We start from the raw sequence: 22052 nt of genomic DNA, 5'->3' as shown, positions 1-22052 counted from the left end.
TAAATTTCATGAACTTGACAACTCTCCTTAAGGTGGCTACGTAAGTGAACATCCTAGTTCTTAGGAAACGTACATGGAAGTATTATGTGTTCAAGGAACGTGATATCTCCCAAATATTTAGAAAAGAGATGATAGGTAGATTGATGAGTGATAGGAAGATAGATACAATGATACAGCAAATGTGGCAAAATGTTAAAACTGGAGGATCTTAATATTTTGCAAGGGAGGGGCAGGTACACTGGAATTCTCTGTATGGGGTTTGTGTTATTTTTGCAACTGTTCTGTACATTTGAAATAATTTCAAAATAAAAAGTTAAAAAAAATCGCAATGAATAAACATTTGTAGTGCCTAGCAAATGAGCAAAAGGTTTAGGTTGGTTTTGAAAATAATTTCCATTGCTTCTTGGCCCTTCTTGTCCAGGATGCAGGATGTGCTAGCTGTGCGAACCATATGAGGGTTACAATGTTGTCTCAGCTTCCACGAAGAATGGCATATTCACTCTTTGGTCCCCAGGATAAGCATGAAACCAAAAGAGATGAAAAGGGCTCCAACATGGTTTAATGTTTTATTAGGTGATACTAGCTATGGAATAAAAGAAACGAAGCTGTTATCCTCTTCTCTGGAAGCACAATAATGTGACTTGAAATAATTTAAATTTTGAAGACCTTAGCAAAAAACCAAAATGGTGGCTGGCAGTGTCATGGAGTAATCCAATCCTGCCAAAGGATATGGGTATGTCTTAGCTTAAATTTGAGATTGCATGTATCCAGAACTTCTATACTGTATTTCAGAGCATTTTCACATATCCCATATTTATTATATTGTAATAAATCTTAAGGGTAAGGCTGGTGCATTATTGTCCCCCACGAAGGCAAGTAACTCACCTAAGTTCAGAAAACTAATTAGGGGAAGTTTTAGCTAGTGCACATGGGAACTTACTTGGATGTCATTTTAGGATTCATTTTGATATGCTTTGCTGCTTCTGAATTTAGATTATAATTTTTGTCTGCTTTGTTTGTTCAGTCATAAGATTTTGTTTGACAAAGCGTCCTACTGTGATTTTATGTCTGTGTGAAAACAATCACAGTTGAAAATCTTCCATGAAAAGGATTATGGAGAGAGGAGAGAAACGATTTACTTTAGTGCGTCTCAAGAAAAGAAATGGACGGATCTGCTTATGCTGAATCCTCCTTCGGCTTTCTGATGAGTGGCAGGAATGATCAATGGAAATGGCCAAAATGTAATGATTCTCTGCGATTCCATAGATCTGAGAGAAGAGAATGTACTGAGATAGTCTTCAGAGTTTTTCTGAATTTCATTCAGGCCGTTAGTTCATCACCAATCTCTGCATTCTCCCAATGTTCTCCATTTGTGAAGTGTTTTTCTGCAGAGAAGGTTTTCCAAAATGAGGCAGACAGCACACAGTGCTCTCTGGAGGAAAGAACTTTCTGTCCACGGCGTTTCTTCTGACACTCTGGGCTGCTCTGCGCAGACACTCCTTACTCCGGGAGGTCTCTTCACAGCAAATGTCAACAGGAACAATCTCCAGTTTTTGCTATCAAGGCCAGCCCAGGGGCTATCTGACACAACTACCTCCTCATCTTCCCGTGGGCCTCCTCTCAAACAACATTAAAACCTGAAGGAAGCCACTCAGAGGAAATGGTATGCAGTAATAAAATTGTACCTAAAGAGTTTTATGGAAATTTCTGAAGTTCCAAGTCAGAAATTCTTTGGAGAAGACTGGGAGACCTTATTTTTAAATAAAGTAGTGGTCAGCTCATTTGCCTTTGAGTGTGAGGGCTCTCTGAAGAGGCCCATCTGCAGAATAACTTGGGTTTTGAGGCCAGAAACTTTAAGATTTTCCAACATCATAATTGTTCTTATGACATCTTCCCAAAACAAGGACCAAAGTGTAGCTACTTCTCAGTGCCAAACAAATTAGTGACAAATCAATAAGGAGAGAAAACCATGGATGGATATGTCCAGGGGAGAATTCCTTATGGTTTATTTCAAAACCAACATCTCAGGGTTGATTATGAGATCAAATGTCTTCTAGAGAATATTATTTTAGAGGCCTTGTTTGGTATAATCTTGGAATAATACCAAATAAGTGCTTTCCAGCTATGGCCTTCCCAGGGAAATGGTGAATGGGCAGTGAGAGGAAACACTGGTATGTATTGACTATTTGATATAATGGAGAAAACATTGAGCTGGGCTATTAGAAGGGCTGGATTTGTCTCGAGGTAATGATGAGACTTTGAAAGAGTCACTCAGTCCATACCTGGAAAGTCTGATTTGCTAGGCCTGGGGTAGGGCCCAAGACCCTGCGTTTCTAACCAGCTCACAGGTGATGCTGATGCTGTAGGTCTGGGGGCCACACTTTGAGGAGAAACGAAGTCTTAGACTAGACTCTATTTTTTAGAAAGTCTGCTATGTTAGATATTACTCATGTCTCTTCTGGCTCCGTAAAAGTCTTTGAGGGAGGTTTGAGCTTATTTTCCTTGCCCTCTTGAAAGTGTGTGTAATTTTTCTTTCTGAAGAGTTGGCTAATGGCAGGGCATAAATGAAGTCACCAAGGGAGAAGCTGTCTTAAGGAAAATTTGTTGCTGCAAAGCGATTAGCCATTAGCAACTGGTGCCTCTTTATTACTTTGCATTCAGATTTATGTTTGAGCCTACTAAGTGAAATGAAAAGAATCGTCCAGGAAGCTTGAGGTTGCGTCTTGACTCCGTCACTTACTACTCACATAAACTTAACCTTTCTGGGTTCCTCATCTGTAAAAGGGGAAGCCAGTACCAAGGCCTTCCTATAGGGTGGTTCCTGAAACACACGCGCAGGCTGTGCGGAGCCACATGAGCTGTGCAGAGCCACGTGAGGATAAGTGAGGACTCTGTGCAAGGTGTAGTAAGTGGGAAGCACAATGAGGAGGCACCATGGCGCTTTCCAGGGTGATTCATTAGAGGCCATGTGGCTTTCTAACCCCATGCCATGGATCTTTATTCCAGTCCTGTGACTTAGTTTGTCCATAGGAGTACCTGTTACCTGCTTTGTAAGGCCCGGCTTTGAAACAAGAAGTCAGAAGCTGATACCTGTGTGTGTCAGGGAAGCAGAACGACCATGAGTATTATGGAAGGAGACATTTTTATTGAGGTAACATACATACAGTGCAAAATCTCCCATTTTAAGCACTGTCAGGTGTATAATTTGGTGGTATTAATTACAGTCACAATATTGTGCTACCATCACCACCATCCAACAGTAAAACTTTTCTATCACCTCAAACAGGAACTCTGCACCCATCAAGCAGTGACTCTCTATTTCCCTCCCCCCAACCCCTGGTAACCTTGAAACTGCTTTCTGTCTTGAATTTGTTTATTCTAAATATTTCATATGAGTGGGATCATACAATATTTGCCCTTTTGTTTCTGGCTTATTTCACACAACCTGATGCCTTCAAGATTCATCCATGCTGTAGCATGCAGCAGAACTTCATTGCAAGAGGAATTTGTCATAGGAAGTAGAACTTAACTTGGAGGAGAAGCTGGGGAAGGAAACGTTGGACAACGGGAGCTGGGAACTGAAGGGTCAGGGGAAGGTCCCTAACCACACCTAACATCTGTGAATGAGTCAGAGCTTCCAAGAACACCCTGAGGCTCAACCTATCTAGCAGCTGTAATAGATCCTCAAAGGGGAGCAGGAAGAGTTGTCAGGGGAAGTTGTTGGCTCTTTGCGGTCACTGCTTCTGTGAATTTGCAGAGAAGCATCTGGTGATAGCCCTGGGATGGTTGTTGGTCCTACAAGCAATTTCTAGATGCAACCAACAGAAGGACACGGAACTCTCATCTATGTACGATGTATTAGCAGGATTTGGAATCACTAGTACATGGTAATAGAACTGGAAACGGCTCTGTATGTGGTTCCTGGGAGAGTGTTTATACGACTGTAGGCAGCAGGTAAGGCAGAAAGGACAAAAAAATATATGGTGCATATACATCCTAAAAAGGATACACTACTTCCTGCCTGTCAGAAAGGAATAGATATAACGAGGAAAGGCAAGTCCCACTCTGTCACCATTTGGTTGATGTGAAATTATACTCTTAAGTTTTGTACTTTGCCAGCCTGTTGCAATGTACATATACCTGGGTTGATTGCCCTGTATCCTTATCAGTCAATCACACTGAATGAACTTCAGGTCTTTCTTTTCCTGAGATCATTTTAGTACAGGGATTGGAGAGGAGGGAGAGAATTTGAATTTGGATGGTTGAAGCAGGTGGAGAGAAGGTTCTGCATAAATGAGAAGAAATGAAGCAAGGAGAATCAGGGGATCCACAGACAAGTTTCTTCCAGCCAAATAATTTCGCTTTAGGTCTTGGGCATATGAAAGAGGGCATCAGATATTTTGCAATGGTTCCGGTAATTAGTGGGCCCTATTCTACCTGAAAATGTCCAGGACATCTCTCTGGGTAAGGAAAACTTCCCTAAGCAGGATCCTTCCCAAGAAGTAAACATACAACATGAAATTAATGAAGGGCTGCTTTAGGTTACGATCATCTTCTGCAAATAGCTCACCAAACTGTTTAAATCTCATGAAGACTGGCATTTTCTGGAGATGATCGGTGGGTCTTCCCATGACTATGGCGATGCCAGTACCAGGGCTTTTGAAACAATAACAACAACAGAACAACAACAACAGAAAAACACACACACCTGAACATTTATTGCACGACTGATTGGTGAAATCCTTAAGATGAACTGGATGCAGCAACAGCTATCCTCTTGGGTTTGGGTGTTGTTTCTTCTCAGAATCCATGCCTGAATCTCAGTATACAATTTTTGGGGCCTCATTCGACCAGTACTGGTATTTCGTCTCTTAGCCTTGACACTCTATTTATACTTTCTCTTGCATTTGGCAGGGTAGCCACATTTGCCACAGATTTTTTTTTAAATTTTTTTATTTTTTATTGACTTTGTAATAATATTACATTAAAAATATATATGTGAGGTCCCATTCAACCCCATCCCCCCACCCCCCCTCTCCCCCCCCCCCAACAACACTCGTTCCCATCATCATGACACATCCATTGGATTTGGTAAGTACATCTTTGGGCACCTCTGCACCTCATATACATTGGTTCACATCATAGCCCATACTCTCCTCCATTCCATCCAGTGGGCCCTGTGAGGATTTACAATGTCCGGTGATTGCCTCTGAAGTACCATCCAGGGCAGCTCCATGTCCCAAAGACGCCTCCACCTCTCATCTCTTCCTGCCTTTCCCCATACCCTTCTTCCACTATGTCCACTTTTCCCATTCCAATGCCACCTCTTCTATGTGGACATTGGATTGGTTGTGTCCATTGCACCTCTATGTCAAGAGGAGGGTCAGATTCCACCTGGATGCTGGATGCAATCCTCCCATTTTCAGTTGTAATCACTCTAGGCTCCATGGTGTGGTGGTTGTCCTTCTTCAACTCCATCTTAGCTGAGTGTGGTAAGTCCAATAAATCAGATTGTAGGTGCTGGAGTCTGTTGAGGCTCAGGATCTACATTTGCCACAGATTGACTTCCTTGGGACCATAGTGGCAGTATAATGTGCACATCTTACGGTGATGCTTTCCAAACGGTGGTGGTCCCTTAGTCATCTTGCTTCTGTGACTGAGACCAAAGAGCCAACAGCAGGCCTTTGCAAAGGATTTTTGAAATTGCTGGGAAAGTCAGGAGCATTGATGCCCACCAGGGAGATTCTCCTCCATGGCTTTTCTTACTTTTTTTTCACATTTAACTCTTTAATCCATCTGCAATTTCTTTTTGCCTGTGGCATGAGCTAGGGATTCAATTTTATTGTCTTCGATCTTTATAGACACATGTGACAGTACCATTTATCAAATAAACTATCCTTTTCCCACTGGATTTAAATACAGCATTTATCCTATCTTAAACTTGAATATATTTACTGGAATCTATTTCTTGGTTCTCTATTCCCTTTCACTGCCCTATTTGTACATCTTTAGGTCACTTCTATATTATTATTTTTTAAAATTAATTAATTAGTTAATTAATTTATCTCCCCCCTTGTGGCTTGCTTGCTGCCTGCTCTCTGTGTCCATTTGCTGCACGTTCTTCTGTGTCTGCTTGTCTCCCTTTGTTGCGTCATCTTGCCATGCCAGCTCTCTGCGGGTGTGGGCCATCAGCTCTCTGTGGGCATGGGCCAGCTTGCCTTCACAAGGAATTCACAAGATGCAAACCCTGGATTCGCATCCCAGGGCCTTCCATATGGTAGACGGGAGCCCAAAATGTTGAGCCACAGGCGCTTCCACTTCTATATTATTTGACTGTAGTAGTTTCATAGCATGTGGCGGTCAGAACGAGAGCCACCTAGTCCCAGCTCCAGGGGTGGAAGGCCACCACACGGAGGATGGCAAGAGCATAACCAGGCCTGGCCCCAGGAACGCAGTCCTAGGGTCCCAACCCACTGCCAGGTTTGCAGGGGTCGGGCTTGCCAGCAGAAGCATGACTCACAGCACCGGAAGGAGCAAGTTTCATTCACACAGAGAAGAGACAGAGCAAGGTCAGCTTCACTGGTGGGTGTCAATTTCCTACAGGTCTCAATCCATGGCCGACGCAAGGAGATGGTCTACATGCAGCATCCTCCCACCCCCCATGCACCGTAGTGGAGGAGCCTCGCTCCCTCCCCACCAGGGACAGATGTACCACCAGGGTGCCAGCCGATGCTTAAAACATGAAGACCTTAATCAGACCATCTCCAGTGACTGTTTCCATGTGCTTGGGACAGTAGGGAAAGGAATGTCCCTGCAGTCCCCTGATCTACTAGGGGACTGGGTCTTATCCCACCAGGTGACACATCTGGCCCTGAGCAGAGGATGTATTTGAAGGTCCCAGGGAAAGGCGGCAGGCTGTGCTAGGACTGGCCCCTACCTCAGGAGATTTAACATCTAAGATAAGTTCCCCCATATACTCTAATCTCTTTGATAATTGTTTTGAATGTTTAGATTTACATTTGGACTTGAATACTTAAAAATTCCTACTGGGATTATAATGAATATTGCACTAAATTTATGTATTGATTTTGGGAGAATGATTTCTTATGATATCAACCCTTTCTGTTGAAGAACATGTCTGTCTGTCTATTTGTTCAGATATTGTTTTATATTTAAAATAAGATTGGATAGTTTTCTTTATATAGGCCCCGAAACATTCTTGTTTATTTATTCTGAAATATTTTATAGTCTTTATCATTGTAGTGAATAAACTGCTATTTTTAGTTCTAGATGGGGAACACTTATTGGGTAGAAGTTCAGCCTCTGTAAAGAGATATTTTCAAGAAGAGCAAGTGAACAGCCTGGGAAATTCAGCTCCATGTCTGTTTTCTGCCTTATTGGTCATCTGTTCAGCAAAGTAGAGGCACGTACACCACAGGCCTTGGAATAAAATGCTGACCTAGGATCTACCAGGAATGAGTTCAGTTTCCCAACATTCTTCCTCTACGATCTGGATGCCAATTTCTGTACCAGGCACACTGCTCTGTCCTTCATTTTTTGGTTGAGAGACCAAAGCACACACAGATCAAGAATATGTACACACAGAGGCAATTTTAAAATAAGCTAATTGCAATTTTTCAATTACGGAAGCACAGAGGAGAGTGGTTCTGCTGAATGCATGCTGGGGGAATGTGGGCTGGGACTTGACAAGGACAAGTAAAAAGATGATCATTCAGGACTGAGACTGTTTTAGACCTTATGTGAAAGTTCTTTGGGTGATGAGGTGTAAACACAGACAGCTAGCCAGCCGAGAATGCATGGAAGGACACCTTTGGTAAGTCAAGGGCCCTGGAGGAGGAGATGAGAGAACTAGGCTCCTGTGAGGGTCCATGGGGGCAGGGGAAGAAGAACATATGGGTCCCTGGCTCTTGCCTTTGTTGTGGCCCAGAGGTGGATGTTGGGGATTGGAAGTTTGAAACTTTAAGGTCCTAAAAGCAGAAGCAGCCAGGGTCATTTGGAGAAGCCAAGGGCAACTCTTTTCTTCCAAACCATATGGAGACATAGGCCTTGTTAGTAAATTATGATAAATAATAGAGGGCAAGGTCTGGTTGGAGTAGAAGCAGGAAGGGCCATTTGGAGAAGCTAATCGTGGCTCTTACCCTCCAAATTGCTAGTTGCGGTTGCTCCCAGGGCAGGGCTAACTGGGGTTGCCGCTCAGAGGGGAAACTTATGACTAAGCCAGGCAGGATGAGAAGGCAGCAGATATAATTTCTTTGATGCCATTACATACACCATCCCTGAGACTGTGAGATTTTCTCCCAGAATATTTGGCAGCCCAGTGAAGGAACACAGACAGCCTGGGAAGTTGATCTGGAATGGGGGTTTGGTCAAGCCAGGGTGGTGATGGCTAATAGGGAAGGTGGCAGGTGGCAGCGTTCAGCTGTGGTGGACAAAATCAGGCGAAAGCTAACAGATTCGCTCAAAATGGAAGGATGACAGACAGGAGTTCTCTGAAGGAGAGTAGAGCAGCTGTGGTGTGAGTAAGAGTGGGATTTATCTGAAAAGACCTGGGGCTGGGCCTGGCAATTGGGATATTGCATTTAAAGTTTCAAGCAGGGAAGTGGATGTTACTCAAGCGATTGGGTTCCCATCTACCATATAGGAGATCCAGGGTTCGATTCCCAGGGCCTCCTGGTGAAGGCAAGTTGGCTGGCATGGCAAATTGGCCCAAGTGGAGAGCTGGCACAGCAAGATGATGCGACAAAAATAGACACAGAGAAGAGACAATAAGAGATGCAGCAAACCAGGGAGCTGAGGTGGTGCAAGAGATCGAGCGCCTCTCTTCCACTCCAGAAGGTCCCAGGATCAGTTCCCAGTGCCACCTAGAGAGAGGACAAGCAGACACAGAAGAAGGCGCAATGAATAGACACAGAGAGCAGATGGGGGTGGCGGGGGGTGGGATAAATAAATAAATAAACCTTAAAAAAAAAGGTTTCAAGCAGTTCTGGCTCTCTGATGGCTTCATCGTCATCACTTATCATTTGGAGCACACCTCCAGACAGAGGTCAGCTTGAGCACCCTGAGGTGGGAAAGGCATTCAAGCAGGTTAACAAAGGTGTCCTTTCTCTCCTGTTGTGCTTGGCCTGACTGAGGACAGAGAGAAGGCCAGTGTGGCTGGAGCAGAGACCTAGCATGTGGGGTGGGGGTGGGGGTGGGGGTAGGGTGACTTACTGATTGAAACCTGGAGGTCATTCTCACTCTCCAACCTGACGCTATGGGAGAGTCCATATGTGTGCATGTTAAAGCTTATTTCTTTTTTTGTCTATTTGCTGCGTCTTGTTTCTTTGTCCGCTTCTGTTGTCGTCAGCGGCACGGGAAGTGTGGGCGGCGCCATCCCTGGGCAGGCTGCACTTTCTTTCGCGCTGGGCAGCTCTCCTTATGGGGCACACTCCTTGTGCGTGGGGCTCCCCTACGCAGGGGACACCCCTGCGTGGCAGGACACTCCTTGTGCGCATCAGCACTGCGCATGGGCCAGCTCCACACGGGTCAAGGAGGCCCGGGGTTTGAACCGTGGACCTCCCATGTGGTAGACGGACGCCCTAACCACTGGGCCAAGTCCTTTTCCCAAAGCTTATTTCTTAATGGCTATTTTTCCTTCCCTTATTTCCAAGCTCTGGAGAAAGCCATACTGGGTATTTCTCACTGCAAAAGAACTCTCATTTTCCTACCTTGTTGAAGCACTTGTTAAAGATTACCACTGAAGCAAAAATACAACAAAGGGGACTTTCAAAGCTTTCGCCGACCTGGGAGGATGCATCCACAGACGGTAGTCTGACAAACCAGCAAAGGCCATGTTTCCTGTTCCTGTTTCAAGGCATACCTTGGCAAAATGGTGAAGGACCAGGCACCGTTTGTTTTTGGCACTCTCTCACCTCCCTTCTGGACCCAGCTCCCATTTTCTGCCACCCTTTCCCTTTTCCTCCGTGTCCAGCATCCTTTGTGCCTCTTTGATCACTTTTGCATGAGTGCGTGAAACAGTCTAGTACTAAGGAAAGAACAGGTGCTGTTTGTATGAAAGCCCTGACCAGAGCCCCAGTTTTAATCTACACCTGACCCTGTGACTTTGGGTCAATTAATGAACCGCTGAGCCTGGTTTCCTCATTCTTGATATGGTGGTGTCCCCCTGCCTCAACGTACCTTTCTATCACATGCTGTTGCTTTGATGATTCCGTGAGATTAATAAAATGGAAAGCACCAGACCAGTGCCTGATGTTTTTCTAAAGCATAAAATCAATAAATGGAATTCCCATCTGCGACAGCTTGAAGCTTTTTGTGGATACCTTAAAAGAGCATGTCCTCAGAGCAAATCCATTCCTGTGCCTGGAAACCTATTGTAGGTGGGAGCTCTTGATGAAATCACTTCTGTGAAGGGCCTTTGATTAGATTGCAGGACCCAGGGTGGGTCTGAATCCTCTTACTGGGGTCCTCTATGAAGGGAGGACTAAAAGCAGCAGGAAAAAAGCTGCAGAGAAGGAGAGAAGGGACCCAGGAGCTCAGAGAGGAGCCCGAGAGAGAGGAAGCCACAGATGGAACAGCCAGCAGCTGAAGCCACAGGCTTGGAAGAGAAGCAGATGCCTCCACCATGTGCCTTGCCATGTGAGAGAGGACCCCAGGACAGTGGGTGGCTGGGCTCCTGATGATGCCCTGATTTGGACACTTCTATGGCCTCAGAACTGTAAGCTTTGACCCTAATAAATTCCCATTATAAAAGCCAACCCCGAGGAAGGAAGAGGAAGGATAAAGAAACATGTGCTGTGGAGAAGAGGTTGTTCACAGCATAAACAGGTGACCAGCCATGAGGATCTGCCCATTCCAATGGAAAATCCTTTTAAGGAACCTCTTAAAAAATGTATCTTATGTGGAAAATGTGTAGATTATAAGAATGTACAGCTTTTGTCCCAGTTTATTTCTCCATTTACTGGATGCATTTATGGAAGGCACATAACAGGTCTTTGTGGGAAGAAACAGAAAGAAATCTCAAAAGCAATTAAGAGGGCTCAAATAATGGGTTTTATGCCAGTTACATACAAGGATCCTGCATATCGCAAAGACCCCAAAATTTGTAATATCAGATACCGAGAATAAATTATATGTATGTAAGGTCATTACCAATAAACTTTTTTTACAACGAAAAAAAAAAAAAAAAAAAAAAGCCAACCCCTTTCGGTTGTATTGTTCCCAGGAGCTTTTAACACACTAAAACATGGTACCAAAAGTTCAGTCAGCAATTGCAGAGACTGCAGTAACTCGATCACAGTTCAGTTCTGACTCTGACTCCCCACAGTTAGGCCAGGCCCCACAGGTTCAGGGCCAATCTCTACAAGATTGTCCCTCACGCACCAGATGCAAATTCAGGGGTCTAGGTCACCCATACTTTTGAACACCTGGTTACAAATTCAAGGCTTCCCACCACCCCTCGGGTGGGTTAATTCACTAGACAGACTCACAGAACTCACTGACAGCACAATACTTACCGTTACAGCTTTATTATAGGAGGATACAAATCAGAAGAAGCCAAAAGATAAGGCACATCAGGCAAGGTCTGGGAGAGTCTCAGACACAAGCTTCGGTGTTCTCTTCATGGAGAATCAGAACACAGTCACCCTCTGGGCACAGAGATGTATCTTCTCAATCATAGAAACTCATCGGGACTTCAGGTGTCCCAGTGTACATGAGTTTATGTGGGGTTCTGGGAAATAAGCCTTATTAATAGAATCAATGTGCATGTGGCTGAACTCAATCAGCAGCACCCCTCCCCTCCCAGAAGTCGGGCAGGTGGGCTGCTAGGACCTGGCTCAGAGCCCACTCACCACCTAGCAGGTCTCTCTGGTGAGGCCAGCCCCTCCCTGCCCTCTCATTAGCATATGAGCTAGCCGGTGTAGTCCTGGGCCACTATAAATAAAAAAAGACTCTCCTATCTCAGGAAATTCCAAAGATTCAGAGGTTGCTTCCCCAGGCAGTGAGGAAAAAGACGAGCTAAGGTTTTGTTTTGTTTTTTTTTGACTTCACAGTGGACTTTTATTTCAAATTTACTATGTGTAAAGGTTGAGGAAAAAGACACCCAAGTCTGTTTGTTATTCTTTCCTTGTACCCCAAAACTCAGAAACTCTTGTGACATTAGCCAGCAGAGGCTTGTGGTTATGTGAACCATGTGTGGAAATCCAAGTGGGCCCCAGCCAAGGAGACAGCCAGCTAAGTTTTTCATTACTTGTACTGCAGTCCCTTTCTGTACAGTGGCTTTGTTGTGGAATTTAAGAGAAGTTCAATTATTTGAGTATAGAGAGGCCAGGACTCAGGAATGATTTTGAGAAGGAAAAATGGTTTATTGACGGCCGGCCAGACTCGGGAGCTTTCAGTTTGAATCCCGAGCCCTGAACAAGATTTTCAAACGTCTTTTATACAGAGAGGAAAGGCCAAATGGTCCCTTTGTTTCAGTTCTCAATAGGCTTCAATTAGCATATATCTTCCACATCTTAGGTAAGCTTTTAGCATGGACTCCAGACATTCTAGATAAGCCTTTAGCGTATTTGGTTTTTGCATTTCCCCTAAATACTTAAAGTTTATAGCCCTTGCATTGTTAAACATTTCCTGGGACTGGAGCCGCTGACAGTCCCTAAGGGCAGGACTGCAGCCTCTTACTGTTCCACACCCACAAGTCAAACAACTTAGTTACCTCTGAAGAGACAAAGAGCCTTCCACCCATAGCCCACATCAGCTTCATTTCTTCTTTACCCTTGCACTGAAAGTGTGTTCGTTTTCTACCCCCAGTTTTATGCAGTGATCTTCTATCAAAGCCCCACATTTGGGATATTTTTTTATTTTTCAAGTCATACACAAAATAATGTGCATCTTTCAATCAAGGGCATCCAGCATTTGATGAGCTGCAGTGATTAAATCTATAAATCATCCTAATTATCATCAGGGCATGAAGGAAAAGTGGCCAAATTATTTATACAGTAATAGCCAGATTTAATAATATATCTAATCATTAATTAGGCTTCAGAATTATCATCACTTTGAATTTGCATAGAAGGAATAGATTGCATGTAAATGATCATGTTTCCTTGTTGCAACTTGTCTGCTCTAGAGCCTGGAATTCTAGGCTGGGCGGGGACTGGAGTGAGAAAGGGATCCTAGGCACTGGGGCTGCTGGCTGGGTTCGGTCTATTGGGTGTGGAGTGTGGGGCATTACAGAGCTTTATGGGTTTCTGAGCCTGAGTTTGTGAATAAGGGAGCAATGTAGGCACTAGTATCATGTGGGCCAAGATGGGGAAGCCAAGACTTGAAACCCAGAACAGTCCAAACATTGAGGGGGTCAGAGCACAGGAAGGTGCCGGAGAAGAGACAGGATTGGAGGTCTGGAGGGATTTCTTGAGGTTTGGAATGAAAAACTCCTGGGATTTTAATTCCTGGGCACCAATGAAGGACTGCGCCTTGAAGGACTTTCAGAAAGAAACAGAACCGTGAAGAAATACAGAAAAGGCAAGAGAAAGAGTTTAAACAAACCAAATGTGATAACATTGGGAATCAAATGCTTGCTCAAAGTATGATATCACCGTCAAGTTTGGACAATTTTTAGGAAAAGAAAATGAAACTCACCTCAATTAGGCAGTTTTACCAATGATTTTTTTCAAACAACAATCATTGAAATCTAATTTTCTAAATTGTAAGTCCTGAGATTTCATGAAAGATTACATTAGTACTGAAAAAAATGTACCTTAGGACAAGTGGGATTGTTTTATACCTTCATTGTTGTAATAAAAAGTACATACGTTTAACTCTAAACTTTAGCTTTACTTACTGCATCTAATCCAGTATTACACAGCCTTGATAGCTAATTATTTTTATTTTTATGTTGGCAGTATCTAGTCCCACCTTTGCATGATGTAAATTAGAAAAGTAATAGGAAATGTATTAGTGAATTACAATAGCTAACACCATATGAGATTGAGTTATAAAGGGAAAGAAATATGACTGACTCAAACAACCAAGTAAATATAAATTTACACCATGCACACATACACACAAAGAAAATCACTCCATTTTAAGATGTATGTGTTTTAAGTCAGTCTTCTTAAAAATGGTTATCAGTTCAAACTTAATGAAGAATCAGACCAAAATCAGAACAAACTTTGAACATAGACTTTGAAAAAAATAGGAGCAAAATTATCTTTGAGCTCTTTATTATTTTTTAAATATATTTTTTTATTTTTTAAAAAAGATACTTAGATTACACAAAGTGTTACACAAAAAAATATAAGGGATTCCCATTTGTCCCATTCCCCATACCTCCCACCCTTCCCCACATTAACAACTTCTTTCATTAATGTGGTATATTCATTGCAATTGATGAACACATTGGGAGCATTGCCATTAAGCATGGATTATAGTTTACATTGTAGTTTCCACTCTCTCCCACTCAATTCTGTAGGTTATAGCAGGAAATAAAATGGCTTGTATCTGCCGTTGCAATGTCATTCAGGACATTTCCAAGTCCTGAAAATGACTCCATATTACATCTCTTTTTCCCTCTCCCTGCCTTCAGCATCTCCAGTGGCCTCTGTCTCTACATCAATGATATAATTTTTCATTGGTAGAATCACAATAAGTCCATAGTAGAATACCAATCCATATTTTATTCCCCAATCCTGAGGATTCTGGAATGGTGGTGCATATTTCCACCTCTAATTGAGAGGGGGCCATGATCCCATATGGCTGATGGATGGGACTCTCTTTCTTGCAGTTGTGGACTGTCTTGGTTCCTTGGTATGGTGGTTGCCCATCCTCACCTCCTTGTTAGTTGTCCTGGGTGAGTCCAATGAACTGGAAAGTAGGTGTTGCAAGTCTGCTGAGACTCAGGGTTCAGCTGGCAATGGACAGCCAGAGATTCAAGTCTCTTGGACGTATACCTAACAACTCCAGCACCAAGTATAGGTTCAAGTAGAAGGGACAGAAGAAGGACATACAGAAAAGTCACAATTGAGTCCAACTCTGTCATACAGGGGAGCACAAACACCAAAGTAGGGCCCACTGGCAAGGCTCCAAACTCTGGAGCTAACTGCCATGATTATAGGACCTGGGTGTCTCCAGAGCCCTCAGGAGCCCCACTATTTGGGGGTAGTATCTACTTTGGCAGTCTATGACATCCTGATGAGACGTGCATAAGCATTACCTCTGGGATGACCTCCCGACTCATTTTGAAGTCTTTTAGCCATATAAACTCATTTGCCTTTACCTTTTCCTCCTTTATTCAAGGTCTCTTTCCAGTTGCATTGTTAGTTGGTGCTTGGTAGTAATCCCTTGGTGCCAGGGAGACTCATCCCAAGGAGCCATGTCCCATTTTGAGGGGAAGGTAGTGCATTTATATGCTGAGTTTGGTTTAGAAAGAGGCCACATTTGAGCAACAAGGAGGGTCTCAAGAGGTAACTCTTAGGCACCCAGCAGCACTAGGCTAAGTTGCAATTTCAAGAGTCAAAGCTCATAAGCATAATTGTCAATATCAAGGGCCCATCAAGCGCTATCCTTCAGTAGTCATTGCCCTGCACTTTGGGGATTGTGGTTGTTCCACTAGAGAATGTGGCAGAGCTCCCCAAGATGGGAATTCAAAATTCTTTCGGTGATTGTATGAATCTCCACTCACTGTGACAATGTCCCCTGAATATTTGAACACATGTATATGCCTTATATGTATGTCCAGGTGAACTTCTCCATTTATCTCCCATCACTGACACCCCACACCAATGATCCTCCCCTGCCACAGTTGTAACCCTTCTGTGGGCCAAAACTTCTTTAAAGATGAAGCACAAATATCACCGAATAGAATTAATAGGAAAATGAAATAATAACAATAGGTTTAAGCATAAGAAATAAAATATATAATAATTTAGAAAAATTAAAACTAAACTAAAATTAAAAATTGGGATATTAAAAAATAATGAAAAATATTTAAAAAAATTTTTTTTACCTTTTGTCTTTCATCACTATAAGATCTGTTGTCCTGTATGTATAGTGACATTTTATTCCATTATTCCCCTAGTGTCTTACTTTTTTCCATTTTGTCTTTTGAGTTCTTTATATCAGATCTTTAAGATGACCACTTTTAGTTTTTTCTACAATTCAACCAAAAATTTAGTATCTTCCTCTTTGTAAATAAACTATGGATATCATGTAAGTAAATCCCTAGTTATTTTATCAGTCTTCTCCAAAGAGCCTGAAGTGAATCTGGACAGCTTCAGATTTGCTATTAAAGAATGATTGCACAAATTGTAATCTATACTGGTTTAAACTAGAGCAAAAACCACACAGCTTTACTGACCATCACCTAATAGATTCAAAATGGGGTCACCACCTACTGAAATAGGGAAGTATGAATATGAAGTAGGTTTTTAGGGAAGTGGACTTGGCCCAGTGGTTAGGGCGTCCGCCTACCACATGGGAGGTCCACGGTTCAAACCCCGGGCCTCCTTGACCCGTGAGGAGCTGGCCCATGTGCAGTGCTGATGCACGCAAGGAGTGCCCTGCCACGCAGGGGTGTCCCCCACATAGGGGGAGTGCGCCCCCCAAGGGGAGCCGCCCAGAGTGAAAGAAAGTGCAGCCTGCCTAAGAATGGCGCCGCCCACACAGAAAGATGACACAAGATGATGCAACAAAAAGAAACACAGATTCCTGTGCCGCTGACAACAACAGAATCGGACAAAGAAAATGCAGCAAATAGACACAGAAAACAGACAACTGGGGTGGGGGGGAAGGGGAGAGAAATAAATAAATAAAATAAATCTTAAAAACAAACAAAAAAAAACCCTTTAAAAAATGAAGTAAGTTTTAGAGGAAAGGTCCGTTTTGGACATATTAAACTTGAGATTAGATGAGGGGTTGGCAAACTGCAGCACGCTGCTATATTTGGTCCACTGTTTTTGCAAATAAAGATTTATTGGAACATAGCCATGCCCATTCATTTACATATTGTCTATGGCTGCTTTCGGGCTACAGCAGCAGAGTTGAGCAGTTACAGCTATATGGCTTGAGTAGCCTAAAATATTTACAATTTAGACCTTTATAGGAAAAGTTGGCAGACCCCTGTATTAGACTTCCAAGTGGAAATGTTGAACAGGCTGTTGGACACAGGAGCCTAGAGTTCAGGAAGAGAGGTCTGGGCAGTAGATTCAAATTTGGAAGTTGTTGACATATGCACAATATTTAAAGCCATGAAATTGAATGGCATCAACAAAAGGGTGAGTCTATAAAGAAGGGAAGAGGGCCAAGGCATGAGCCTTAGCAAGGGAAAGAGAAGGAATCAGCAAAGGACCAGAGAGGAAACCTAAGACAGGGTTGTGTCCTGGAAGTTGAGGAGAAGGGAGAAGTCAAGTTGCAGAAGGAATGAGAATTACCCATTGAATTTAGCAATGTGAAGTAATTGGTGATCTTGATAAGCTCCATTTCTGTGAGTGGTTTGAAAGAGTGGATGTGAGTGGATGAAAGAGTGCGTTTAAGAGAGAACAGGAAAAGAGAAATTGGAAGCAGTGAATATAGACAACTCTTCTGAGGAGTTTTGCTACAAAGGGGAGTAGAAAAATAGGGCAGTAGGTGGATGGGAAAGGGAGGTCTCTTTAACATAGGAGAGAGCAGAGCATATTTGCATGCTGCAGGGACTGATCCAATAAGGAGGGAGGGGAATTGTTGGAGCTATGTCCTGGAGTAGGCAAGAGGGAAGACGATTTGGTGCATCTGTTGAAGGCCTGGCTTTAGCTGTGACAAGAGACAGTTTATCAATGATAGCAGGTGGGTTGGCAGAGTAGGCAGATGGAGTGGTGAGAGCCTGAGGAAGTTCTTTTCTGATTCCTTCTATTTTCTCAGTGAAGAGAGAAACCAGATCAGCTGAACTGAAGATAAAGAGAAGATGTTGGAGGTTTGCAGAGAGAGAAAAGGATGTACAACATTCCCCAAGAGGAGTGAGAAAGTGAACAGGTTAGGCAAGCAAAGCGTGATGCTGGCAGCATTAGGGCTCACTTCAACTTTGGTCCTGAACTTAGGGGGAGACTGGCCAAAGCAACATGGTCTTTGTTTTTCTTTAGGCCTGGAGTGAGTTGATTTTAACTCGATTTGTGTTTTGCCCGACAGGTATTCAAAGTGTTCTGAGAGGCAAGGGAGCTAAGGCGGTCTGCAAGGGAGTAATTATAATGATTGTTTGTGGACTTTAAACTACAAAAAGAGCAATGAGAGGCCATAAATGGGGTGAAGGGATGGAAAGCTCAATGTAGGAACAAATTTCCAACAGTGCTGGAACTAGAAAGTTTGAGGCAGAAAAAAAGAGGGTAGTGGTCGGAGAGGCCAAGAGGTTGAGAGTATGACAGGGTTGTAGTAATTGTTGTTAAAGTCCATGGTGAAACCATGGGCATGAAGGACTGAGGTAAGCTGGAGGATAACCACATTGTAAAAGGGTCTTGGGGCCAGTGTGCTGGAAAGATTCTCTTTCTCTCTCTCTCTCTCTCTCTCTCTCTCTCTCTCTCTCTCTCTCTCTCTCTCTCTCTCTCTCTCTCTCCATCCATCTATCCATCATCTATCAATCCTCTATCTATTATTGATCTCTAAGGATTAAGACAGGAATAGTGTCGGAGAGGGTCACAGTAAGCCAGGAGGTGAAATGATAAGGAAGATACCCTTGAGACTTCCATTACTGCAGGGGAAGACAGGTAACAAGGAGTGAGCATACTGAAAAAATAAGCTAGATTGGTTGATAGAAGGTGAGGGGGATTGGATGTGCAGGGCTATAGGGTTGGGTCACAGTTCAATAAATAGGGTGGTCACCGGAGGCTTCATTGAGATGGTAGCATGTAAGGAAGGATTTGAATGCAATGCTTGAATTGGCTAGGTGGCTCTCTGGGGGAAGAACATCCTAAAGAGAGGGAGCAGCCAGTGCAAAGGCCCTGAGGGACATGGCAAACTCATGGGTCCTTTGTCCCATGGAACTCTGGAAAGGCAGGCTGATCCCCAGCTCAAAGGCCCTGAGGTGGGTGTGTGCCTAATTTGTTAAGGAGCAGCAAGGAGGCCAGTGTGGAGAGAACAGTATAGGTATTACTACGCATAGGAGTGGCACTACCTGTGTAGAAGAAATGAGGGTTGGGGTTGGATCACATAAATATTTGGATTTCACTCTGCATGATTTGAGAGCTATTGGTGGTTTACAGCAGAAGAGTGATAAGATCTGACTTATCACAGATGTGTTGAGAATAGACTGGGGGGGGGTGTCAAAGATAGAAGCAGGAATGGATTAGAGTGTTCAAAAGGATCAGAAGAATGGAAATTGGGAGAGGATTTGTAAAAATTTCTTATTTTTGAGAGAGCTGTTAGCACCTTGTCTCTCCTCCTTACAACCTACCTCCCAAGAAAAGGAAGAGTGGGGGACGTTTTTACTTTCAGCCCAAGACAAAAGACAGACTTAAGGAGACTACTCAAGAGCTTGGGGTGTAGCTCCTGTAATTTTGGATTGAGGATATAGAAGACTAGGGTTTGATTTTCACTTGAGAGATCCAAGGGCTGGAAACGGGGACTGGCTGATGTCTTGATGGCAGAGAGAAAGAGAGGTACTGAGCTGGGGATCAGCCTGCCTTTCCAGAGTTCCCTGGGACAAAGGACCCATGAGTTTGCCATGTCCCATATGGACCTTGCTTACAAGAGAGCTGCTGTAGGGTTGTCTAATTCCTGCCAGGAGGGCTTCCTGCAAGAGTAAAGAAACTGGGGTGGAGTGGGGTGGTGAGCCACTGGGTTGCTAAGAGCTGTGGAAGAGACTGTCAGTTGTGTCCTGGACCAGAAATCTTTTCTCCTCCATCACGGGAAATGTAGATGAGAGATTTCCAGTGATTCTTCAAGGGTTCCACAACATAGCCCGCATACACACGAGGGATTTACCAACTCAGAACTTTCCTGATCCCCTCAACCTCTCCTCTCTTTGTCTAATTCAATATCTGGAAGGGACAGAGAGCAAGCTGGAGAAGATGGTAAAATTCTTAGGAGGGGAAAGAGAAGCGAACGATATCCTTTCCTGACTGCAGGCACACTCTTGCCTTATAAAGCTGCATGAGAAGCCCAACTTTAAAGCAAATTTAGAGTTTTGGCTTCTGCTAATGAAGAAAAATTTCTAGTCCTAGATTGAGATTGCTTGTATTTTCTGAAAGCAACTTGAAAATTATATGCTTGCTGAAGAGAATCCCTCTCTTCTTGGCCTCCCCCGTTCCTGCTAAGATATTCGGCCCCTTTCTCTCTTTTTTTCACCTTAAACTTTTTATTTTGAAATAATTTCAAGCTAACAGAATAATTGTAAAAATAATACAAACCCCATACAGAGAATGCCAACATACACCCCACCCCCAGATGCCCAGATGTACCAATTCTGAACATTTTACCACATTTGCTGCAGCATTCTATCTATCCATCTTATCTTATCTCATCTCATGTCATCATCTTCCCGTCCATTATCTATTTTCTAAACATTTGAGAGACATTATGTTCCTTGAACACATAATAATGTGTGTACATTTCCTAAGAACACGAATATTCACTTATGTAACCACCTTAAATGCAGTTATCAAAATCAAGAACTTTAACATTGATATAAACCTTAGTCTCTATTCTAGTTTTTTCCTATGTCCCAATAATGTCCTTTTGAGCCTTTTCTCCTCCTTTGTTAGATTCAGTCCAGGATTGTGTTTTGGATATAATTGTTACTGTCTCTTTAGTTGCTCTTGCTGTTGTTTTTGTTGTTGTTAAGTTGTAGAAACATATCCACCACATAAATTTTCCCATCTCAATTCCTTCCAAGCATACAATTTGGTGGGATTAATCACATTCACAATGTAGTGTTACCCTCCCCACCATCCATTACCAGAATGTTCCCATCACCCCAAATAGAAACCGTGCTTCCATTAGGCATTAACTCTCCATTCCCTGTGTTTTAACCCAGCGTTGAAGGGCATGGGTTGGGGTAGCCATAAGTCCAAATAACGCATCAGGCAAATGTTTAGACATGAGCTTTATTGGGATTTATCAACAGGAGAAACTTCGATGGTGCAAAGAAGTGAGAAAAGGAGAGGGGAATAAAAGGGTTCTCAGGACAAAGACATTCCATAGGACATGAGAACAGTTATGCAAAAGTTACATGAGGGGCACAAATGGGGTGTTTGGTGATGTTATCACAGGAAGAGAGTAAATATCTTTGAGGGGACTAAAGTTTGCAGTAGGACTGATACTTTTTTAACAAGTGAGTGTCCAGGTTATGCCAGGCAACTACGTGCTTCAGGCTGTGTTTCATATAAAAGGAGGGGGGTAATCCCAGTCCCTTGGCTCCCATACCCACTCTCCCTTGCCCATTGTGATCTGTACTTTACATTCTATCTCTCTGAGTTTTCAATCCCTCTCTTTTAAGATGCTCCTTTCATCACTGTTCTCCCCTCTCCGAAGCTCCCACCACCTCCTTCTCAGGGGTCCCCAGAAACTCAGATTTTCTCTCAGTTTATCATTCAGAGCAATTCAGCTCTGTCTTTGCCTGTTAGGGGGCAAGGAGGTTGGGGGCAGTGTGTAGATGTGTGATTTCGGAATGTTCTGTGAGCATGTCTTTAATTCAAAATAACTCACCAAGTTCTTTTCCCAAATGAAGAAGAGTTGTATCCATTGAGACGCAATTATGCCATTCCTCAAGACAAATTTGCTAATGCAAATTTTATCAGCTCTAAGTGGCAGTTCCTCCTCCCTTGGCTGCTGTATTGGTCAGCCAAAGGGGTGCTGATGCAAAGAAATCTGTTGGCTTTTATAAAGGGTATTTATTTGGGGTAGAAGCTTACAGTCACACAGCCCTAAAGAGTCCAACCCAAGGTACCATAAGAGGTATTTTCTCACCCAAAGTCATTTGTCATGTATTGAGCAAGACGGTGGGTGACATCTGTAAGGGTTCAGCCTTCCTTCTTCCTCTTAAGGCTCAATGGTCCCAGCTTCTTCTAATC

General features: G+C 43.2%; 1 protein-coding gene across 1 annotated transcript; it reads left to right on the top strand.

The window, feature by feature from the left end:
* Positions 1–10586: 10586 nt before the first annotated feature.
* Positions 10587–11188, top strand: LOC139438159 (small ribosomal subunit protein bS18m-like). Its single transcript, XM_071213255.1, has 3 exons — positions 10587–10656; positions 10772–10946; positions 11005–11188. The coding sequence occupies exons 1-3, from the start codon at positions 10587–10589 to the stop codon at positions 11063–11065; spliced, it is 306 nt and encodes a 101-aa protein (XP_071069356.1). The 3' UTR covers positions 11066–11188.
* Positions 11189–22052: the final 10864 nt, after the last annotated feature.

The sequence above is a fragment of the Dasypus novemcinctus genome, chromosome X (genome assembly GCF_030445035.2).
Source record: "Dasypus novemcinctus isolate mDasNov1 chromosome X, mDasNov1.1.hap2, whole genome shotgun sequence".
NCBI lineage: Eukaryota > Metazoa > Chordata > Mammalia > Cingulata > Dasypodidae > Dasypus > Dasypus novemcinctus.
Note: the sequence above shows the minus strand (reverse complement) of the source record. Positions and strands in the feature narration are given on the sequence as shown.